Here is a 9,416-nt window from a genome sequence, read left to right on the forward strand (position 1 = left end):
TCGGTCAGACAAATTAATTTGACTGAAAAAATAGTGAATCAAATCTTGAACTGATTTAAATTAATATTATTTTTTTTATAAAAAATGACTATAATATCCTTATTATAGAAAATGACTAAAATACTCCTATTATATATATATATATCCAAATTTTTTTATGAACCAAATCCAACTAAACAAAACAATAAAATTTAGAATAATACTAGTCATAACTGATTTTTGTTATGTTAAACCAACTTGGTTGGACTTGGTTAATAGAAAAACTTGAATGTGTAGTATTATTCTATATATATATATATATAAAATAGGGGTATTTTAGTCATTTTCTATAATAAGAGTATTATAGTCATTTTTTATAAAAAATAATATTAATTTAGACCGGTTTAAGATTTAATTCATCATTTTTTTATTAAATTAATTTTTCTGGCCTAATTTTAACAAAAATAACACAATTTAATCAATTATATGTGTTAAATTTTAATTATTAAAAATTATTTAAAAAAAAAGATATTTTAGACATCTTTATCTGAGTGGCTCCATAATGCCAATTGGCCCTTCTTTTACATTTTCTTAAATTAAATAACGTAACTGGGAAGTCATTTGCCCAAAAACCAAGCTTATTATCCAGGAATCAAATTAATTAATAATTTCTAGACTTTCATTGTTCTTCTCTAACAAAACATAGAACATGCTAGACACGTCATCACTTAGTCTTAATGTTTAATAGTTAGTTAATTTATTAATTAGTAGCTAGTCCCACGTACAATTGGCGTATATAAATTGCTACTAGGTTATTACTTGGGTTATTAAGTGATTTAATTAAGGTTAAGCTCCATTTAGTTTGGAGCTAAGAGTAATCTAAAAGATTGATAAGATTGATATATTTTATATTTTAATATTCATTCTATATGAGTTGTTGATTTTGAATCTACATGAAAAGTGAACAAAAATGCTAAATATTGTATAAGTTTCAGGAACCAAGGACAAAAGAAGTTTGAATCTAATTGCAAACCATGCTTTAGTTTCTTTTTATAATATTGCGAAGTTTAGACTTTAGATGCCGTCATCGGTGAGTTCATACTTGACATAAATTACGGGCCTCACCTCAACTTTCTAGTTTCTAGGCAGATTGAAACTTGAAAGCCTCCATCCCTTCAAAATTAATCAAATTATTTTTCTATATATATAGATGTATGTAATTTATACAAGGTGTACACAAAATAACACGTTTATTTACACATCACTAGTTCTTTCACTTTTCATAACAAGTAATTAAGATCTTACACTAGTATTAACTCTTATTCAATTTACTTTAATTTATTATCTATTATTATTTTCTTTTGATGTTCTTTCCCTGCTTTAATTTGTTTATTCTTTGGCTTGGAAAGCAAGGATGCAATTATGTGCATTCTTGACTCCTAACTATCCTAACCTTGCAATAACCAAGGCTTTCAATAGTGCAATAAATAGATATATAACATAATTAATAATAACAATAATAGTAATAATATATAATCAATTAAGGCCATGGTTTGTTGTAGAAACAGCCGAAAGAGAAGGATGTAATATGTTGCATGTTGGCCTATTGGGTTGGTCATGAGAGTCCAAAATGAAAATTTATATATATTGCCGAACCAAATACAAGAGACTAACATAGAAAATAAAGCAGATGAGGGTTATGATCAACATTGGCAGAACATGGATTATTATTTGTTGTCATTATTGTATTTGTTGCCGGTGGATTATATGGCATGTTTCCGGATATTCCGACATGCATGTTGGCTTGGCTCCCTCTAGCAGCTTGTCCTACTACTATGTTCACAACATTTAAAATATGGTGTGTCAATCATCAACATCTATTTCACCGAGGCTAACAACCTTCCTATTCAATTACTATCAAAATTAAACACCTGTTGCTGCTTGCTTCTATTGCATTTAAGTCTGTTACAATATATATCTGATAAATAGTAGAGAAAGCTAAGAAGACAACATTTTTAGTTAAAAAAAAATGACTAGTATTGGTTCAAATATAGAAATAACATTTCTGAATAATATATTAAGCAATACTTGTGTTCTTAACGAGATCCAATAATAAAAAACCTAAGGTCTATATGTTTTTACTTTTTACCTGACACCTATACAATTCCATGAGAAATCTTGTTGAAAGAGAGTTCAATAAATAATTAAATACTCAAAAGCATCTTCTCTGATTTAGATTATGTTAAAATTGCAATAGTGAGAATTGTAATAAATTGAGTCTACATTAGAAAAAACAAAAAGAAGTGAAAAATTTTTAAGATAAGAAACTCAATAATTTAACTGTCTTAAAATTTTGAATTGAATGTGATATCTTTTTTGTTTTGGTGTTCTTTCATTTGATTTCTCTATAAAACCTCTCCACTTTGGTAGTCGAGAGTTCCTGAGTCAATGGCTCTACTATTTTACTCTTTTGTCGTCTATAAATATCATTTTAGATAACATTTTTAATAAAAGAATCATTAATTTATTCATACATTTATTTAGACATTAAAATTTTTTGAAGATACTCCCAGTTATTGATATTTTTTTGGGACGAGGGTCAAGGCCCACAACAACAGACTGACCCAACCCGACAAACCTAACCCATCCCCACAACCCGTTCCCCCTACTGCCATCTTCCAATCCTAACAGCGGCAAGGAGCTTGAACGCTGAGCAGATGGAGCTCTTCTTGGAGTTGGCGCCACCGCGCCGAAGACCTTTCCGATCTCGTCTCGATGTCGCTGCTGGGCCGAGAAGGGTGTCCATCGAAACGTCCCCTCCCTTCCTGCGTTGACAAAGACAACAACCTCCTGCAGAAGACTCCTCCGCCGCTTTGTCCCTCCCTAATCCATTCACAATAATTCCTCAAAAAATAGTAGATGAATTAATATATCAAATGGATCGAGGCAACAAGAGTAGATAATCTGTTGGGATCCATTGCGAAGAATAGCAGGCTAATGAATCCTTCAAAAATAGGCCCTAAAAAGATTATTTTTAAGCGGATTAGTTGGATTTCTTTATTTTTGTTCAATAAGAGCACCAAATATAAAATGTAACAAACAATTTGGAACACCAACCCATACCAACAAAAAAGGAATAGAAACACTAAGTCCAATAAATTAAAAAAAAAAAGGACACAGCATGTTATTCCCCCGGCCCTGTGAGGCTGCGAATCTGAGTTAACTTGAAGGAATTGGTGTGGCCGAGGCATTGCACCAATGGCCAATATGTTGGCCTTACAGAAGCCACATCTTAGGTTCGAATCCCAGCTATAGTTGGGTAGTGATAGAACCTTTAGGTAGTGTTTGTTTTGAGGTACTGAGACAGAGACTGAGAGACTGAGACTCAGTATCGTGTTTGTTAGTTCAGAGACTGGTACTAAAATTTCTGTCTCTGTCTTTAAAATTTCAGTATTTCAAAAGTATCCTTTTTCCCAATTTTTTGGTTATAAAAAATTTCATAATTTAGCGAATCGTTAAAGGGCAAATTGAAAAAAAAAATAGTTAGATCCATGACCAAAAAAAATAAAAGAAAAAGAAAAGAATAGTTAGAACAACTTTATAACCATATAATAAGCTCTGATTCATTGCTTTTGTATATAGCTAAGAGTCTAATACATGTTCTAAAATATTTATACTAACTCAAATTTATAGCAACCTAACACTAGAGAAAAAGAGTGTAATTATTTTTTTAAAAGTAAAGAATTGGAAATGTTGATATTAAAGGTGTTTTACTTGTTTGGGGCTTCAAAGTATCTTCGGATGGATCTACTTGCGAAGAAAGAAAGCAAAAGACCAAAAAGTCCAGCAGCCTAAGCTACAAGTTATAACCAAATAGCGTAGAAGGTTGGAGAACTCCAACCATTCGATTTCACCAATTTACCCCCGGAAAAACTACCATAAAGACCAAAACACCCCTAAGAACCCATCCTTGTCTCCTCGTTCTCTCGCTCATGTTGCCCTTCCTACCCACCGCTTTATATAATTTTTTTGATATTTCAGTCGAAAAATATAAATACAAACATTTCTTACTTCTCCTTTTGAAGCTCCAATTCTTCTCCATAAAGCAGACGAAAACAAATCTCATTCTTTCTCTTCATTATCGAATTCTTTTCTTTTTATTTATTCTTCTGCTGTATTGGGGTTTCTTTGAATTACGATGTCAATGGCTAGGCCTAATCAAGAGGCAATTGAGACATTTATGAGCATCACTGGCTTATCTGAACCCATCGCAGTGCAAAAGCTTGAGGTTTTTCTCTCTATCATTTCTTTTTTATCATCGCAGATTCTCTAAGAATTGTATTTGAACAAAAACCGAACTAATCAATCGCTCATACTTAGGGTTTCTTTTCTTTTCAATTTGATTTTATTCTGCAGTTCAGTTACACACGTGGCATTTGGAATGTAATTGTGGTTGTTTATTCTATAATCTGATCAACTATGCTCGATCATTATAGCGCAACCAACTACTGCTTTTGAACTATTTTACGATTTATCTTTTATTTTTATTTTTATTTTTATTCCCTGATATTTAATTGGTTGTTATATTTTTGTTTGTTGGATTATCGATTTGTTTAAACTTATGCTTAGATTATGGGGTCTTTTCATGATTCACTTTTAGTCTTTAATCAGTTCTATGATTTTTGCTGAACTTATTAATACTGTATTACGAGCTCAAATGTTGTAAACTTTTTGCATTAGCTTAGAAACTTAGTTGTACATAGAATTTTCCAAATGTGACTGTGACTGTGACTGTGAGTTTGTGTAGAACCAACGATGTTTTGATTTTGTGGCTTTAGATTTTAGGCACTCAAAAATTCATCTCAGGTAGCTGTTCGTGTTCCTCCTTATTATCTGTAAATATTGTTTCCTCTCAGGAACATGGGGGCAATCTTAATGAAGCTGTCAATGCACATTTTAGTGAAGGTGACCGAAATTTGTCAACCAGGTATACTGTTTGTGATTCTTAGTAACTAAGCTAGTAAGGTATATAGATATTTGCCTTATCAAGACAATGGCTTTCTTTTTTAATATGCATGATATTGACATTTTAATCGACTCCTTTCATGGCCAGCACCCTCAATACCTCTGCTGCTCTTCCACAAGATGATTTTATGGATATAGATAATGAACTTAATGCTGAAATGCGCAGACCTCTGTCTCTTTTGTCTTCGGCAAGAACTAATCCGTTTTCTCTTCTTGATCCAACTATTGGGAGAAGTATATTTGATAATCATCTTGATCCAACAAACCGATCACCATTTGTTACACATCCAAGAGAAGTAAGACAAATTCCTATAGAGGTTAAGGATAGTAATCAATCCAACCCTCCAGGGGACCATGTTCCGACCATTGAAGATGTCACTGGAACTTCTCAGGCCCATGGTCCAGATATTCATGGAACAGTCATCATTCATGATGATGATGATGATATTCCACCTGCCCAAACTGCTGCTCGGGATGAGCAGATGCATACACTTGACAGAAATGCGAGACCCAGTGCTCCTGAGTTTGAGAATTTGCCAGATTATGGCAATGACATAGAAGAAGAAATGATCCGTGCAGCAATTGAGGCTTCAAAAAGGGAGGCTGAGGAGAAGTACTCAAATCAAAATCTTAACACAGAAAGCGTATGTTTCCCCCCTTGATGGATTTCTCTTGCTTTATTTACTGAATTCTTGCCTAATGTTCAACTATTTATTTCACATTTGATTCAGGATTTCAGCGAACCTGGGGCCCAGAGAACTGTATCTCATCTGGATGATCCTGAGCTTGCCCATGCAGTCTCATTGTCCCTGAAGGTACACTTATATTATTTATTTTTCCTTTACCATGTTAGGAATTCATTGCATTGAGCATCTTCAGCAGTGTGTGATGCCTCTGGGATAGAATGTTGTTTTCACCTTGCTTTTCATTAATAATGGAATTTTGGTACCCGTATTGCTTCTAACATGGAAAGAGTCCAGACTGCTGAGCAAGAGAAACAATTGCGCATGCAAGGAGGAGAAGCTGAAGCATCAACAGTTGGTTCATCCAAACCATCTAAAGTGGAGCTAGGGGAAGCCTCATCAAATGGAAGGTATATTTCTTTATACCTGTAGTGTCTGTTGGATCTGTTGCATTGGCTGCCCAGATCATACTCAACTTCTTCCCTTCTTGTGACTGTCAAATCTGAAAGGGGCAATCATGGTCATTCTAGGTTGCAGTCAGGAAGTTCTTCCTTCCAAGATGAAGATGAAGACATAGAAGAGCAACCTCTGGTTTGGAACAGGCCTAGACGTACATCCTCAAGCCCTAAAGAGTCACCACAAGAAGTTGAAGTTGCTGAGGCTAGTACTCTGCCCAGCACAGGACAGCAGGATAACAGCAATCCTGCTCAACATAATGAAAATTCCTTCCAATTAGATGAGGTATAATCCTTCCTCTTTGTAACTTTTTAAGATGTAATTCTGTGTGTATTTGCCATCGCATGTTAGGTTGTCTATCTGCCATGTTTCCTAATTTCCAATCTTTGTGTAAACTGAAATTGAAGTGGGGTGGTATTTCTTCGGTGGAGCACGATGAAGCAGTTATGCTGGAGGCTGCAATGTTTGGTGGGATCCCAGAAGGAACCGGTTATCGCTATGCCTATGCACCTCATGAGTTCATGCAGAGTAGGGGTTCATATCCTCGGCCAACCCCACGCCCACCGTCACCATCACTGACAGCTCAGCGCTTGATAAGGGAACAGCAGGTGCAACTTCTTTCTTACCTGGGTTGGAATTATAAGTTGTAGCCTTGTAGGAAATTCCTCACTGTAGCTATCACTTTCTATGGTTGTTCAATGCAGGATGATGAATATCTTGCATCATTACAAGCAGACAGAGAAAAGGAATTGAAAGCCATAGAAGAAGCTGAGGCTGCTCGTGAAGAGGAAAGGCGGAGAGAGGAAGAATCTCGCAGGAAGTTACAGGAAGAGCAGGTATTACATTTGTAATTAATTGTCTGGTCTTTGTTAAGTTGTCCCTCGCTTTAACTGCTTGTTCCTTTTCTTTCTATTTTGTTTTAGTTTAGACCAAGCTGGTGAGAAAGAGTACTATCGTGCTTTTCAATTTTTTTTTTTATATTTGCATTTCTGTGTACTTTTTGTTGGAGGGTTAGATGAGCATTTGTTATTGAAGCAGCAGTTGCTAGAGGTTTTGTGAAGTAGGTACTCCAATTTCTTCACTTTTCAGCTTACTAGAAGCTTGTTGAGCTAGCTTTCAAGGCCTAGTTAAGCTCAATTAAATAGTTCATGTTAGATACAAATGAAACCTTTTAGGTTTTAATGATATTTCTAGTCATAAAATGTAAAAACCTAGTCTTATGGAGCCGATTCATATGCTACTGAGTCAAACATAGTAGAGTTCAAGTTTGACTCATTTAATGAGCACACCTCGTTGAACTATAACTAAATTGGGTTGGAGATAGCTCCCGTGCATTCTCACAATTTTTATCCTGCTGTTGATGTTAACTTTCTCATGTCCAATCCTGTTACCAATATCAAAGTCACGCTTCTCACTTATGCAATTTGCATTATCCTGCTTCAGGAATTGGAAACACAGCTAGTAGCAAAAGAAGCCTCTCTACCACCAGAACCATCCTCAGATGATGAAAATGCTGTCACCTTGCTGGTAAGGATGCCAGATGGAAGCCGCCGTGGACGTCGATTCCTTAGATCTAATAAACTACAGGTGAAATCTGTTGTAGAATTTTGTACTAATCCTTTCTTTCGGGGAATATTTTTGCTAAACCTGATCCTGGAAATTTTCAGTCTCTTTTCGACTTCATAGATATTGCTAGAGTGGTGAAACCAGGCACTTACAGGCTGGTGAGCAAACCCCCTTACGTTTCAGTTTTATCATTATAATTGGTACCCTTGATATGTATTATCGTAGTGATTGCTCTTTCCATGTTATTCTTGTTGGGTCAGGTGAGACCGTATCCTAGGCGTGCTTTTAGTTACGAAGAAAGCGCATCGATACTTGAAGAGCTTGGACTAACCAACAAGCAAGAAGCCTTGTTTTTGGAGTTAGTCTAGTGCCCTGATGGCGCAGATTTGAAAAACATTGAAGTTTTTAGTTTACGAATCAATCCATTTATACGGTGATATGGAATTTCAATCTGGGTTGTGCTGTTTGGATAAAAGTTTATTCATCATATAATTTCTAGAAGATCAGAATTAGATGTACAAAGCGATCAGGTTTTGGCATGTTATGAATCTTCGTGGTAGCAGTTTCATGAACAATTGATTACATGGCGCCTATTATTTTTTCCATCTTTTGTACGTGATCATATATGATACCGTTACGTTACGCGGGTGTGTTCCTCAGGAGAGAACAAAACAATTTTATATTTGATAACTGGAGCTTCAATTTCAAGCCCCCTCCCCGCCCGGAAAGAACTAAAATAGTTAAAAAAACTCATTTACCGTCCATTATCAGCGAAAAGTACTGTTCATAATTTCCTAATGTTTTGTTTTAAATTTATCGATTTCAACCATATGATTTTTAGGTTTTAACTCAATTTCATATTCAAGCGTTTATTTTTGTAGTTCAATTAAGCTTTTTCTCTCGACATCTATGTCTTTTTTTTTCTTTTTCTTTGAGCTTATTTTGGAGTATCATCCTCGGCTTGGCTGGAACAACCAGCTTTTTCTATTACTATTGCTATTACTATTATAATCTAAACGGCAAGAAGAGATTATAGACGTTGAGTTAGAGGAAATAATTCATTGTTGAGCAAATTTTAGATACAGTACGAATTAAAATTTAGATGCATATCTCTTCAGTTTCAGCATCTTTGTCTCCCCCACTCGAGTTTGCATGAATTTAGTGAAGCTAAGCAAAGTAACCCTTTCAATTTTACGAAGAGTACACGTTAATTAAATAGTTTTATACGTGAGTACATGATGAATGATGAAAGCATGCTAAGGGGAAAAAGTAATATGAGATACACTATTTTTTTTAAGTTTCAAAAAATTTTTATTTATAAATTAATTCAACAATATACAGATATTTCATTTGAGTCACAAAATTATTGACGCGTGTTGTGTCTGCTAGAGGAATGACATAAAAAAGAGAAAATGTTAATTAGGTTTTTTGTAATGTATATAACAGATTTGTTATTTTATTAAGGTAGAAATAAAAGACAATTACACTAGATAAATAACAAAATTGTACTACCACCGTTTGTTGACCTTTCTTTAGTTTATACTTTATATTTTTTTTTCAAGTTGAATTTGAATTTTAATATCATACCCATAGGCAATAGCTATTATTTTTAGTAAGAAAATTTATAACTAATTTAAACTATGATGAAAATACACTAAGGCACTCAATTTTTATAATATTAATGGAAAATATTTATTTTGAATATTC

The 9,416-nt window shown here is 34.3% G+C and overlaps 1 protein-coding gene across 2 annotated transcripts; it reads left to right on the forward strand.

The window, feature by feature from the left end:
• LOC107642963 (plant UBX domain-containing protein 8) lies at positions 3,954–8,314 on the forward strand. 2 transcript variants are annotated; one of them, XM_016346484.2, is made up of 11 exons: positions 3,954–4,267; positions 4,896–4,966; positions 5,093–5,648; positions 5,736–5,819; positions 5,985–6,097; positions 6,197–6,428; positions 6,551–6,751; positions 6,848–6,979; positions 7,587–7,730; positions 7,811–7,867; positions 7,970–8,314. In XM_016346484.2, exons 1-11 carry the CDS (start codon positions 4,178–4,180, stop codon positions 8,075–8,077), a joined length of 1,788 nt encoding a protein of 595 aa, XP_016201970.1. In that variant the 5' UTR covers positions 3,954–4,177; the 3' UTR covers positions 8,078–8,314. The 2 variants fall into 2 exon arrangements, with proteins under 2 accessions (XP_016201970.1, XP_016201971.1); XM_016346485.2 differs by having other exon boundaries at positions 3,959–4,267; positions 6,218–6,428.

This window comes from Arachis ipaensis, chromosome B05 (genome assembly GCF_000816755.2).
Source record: "Arachis ipaensis cultivar K30076 chromosome B05, Araip1.1, whole genome shotgun sequence".
Taxonomy (NCBI): Eukaryota; Viridiplantae; Streptophyta; class Magnoliopsida; order Fabales; family Fabaceae; genus Arachis; species Arachis ipaensis.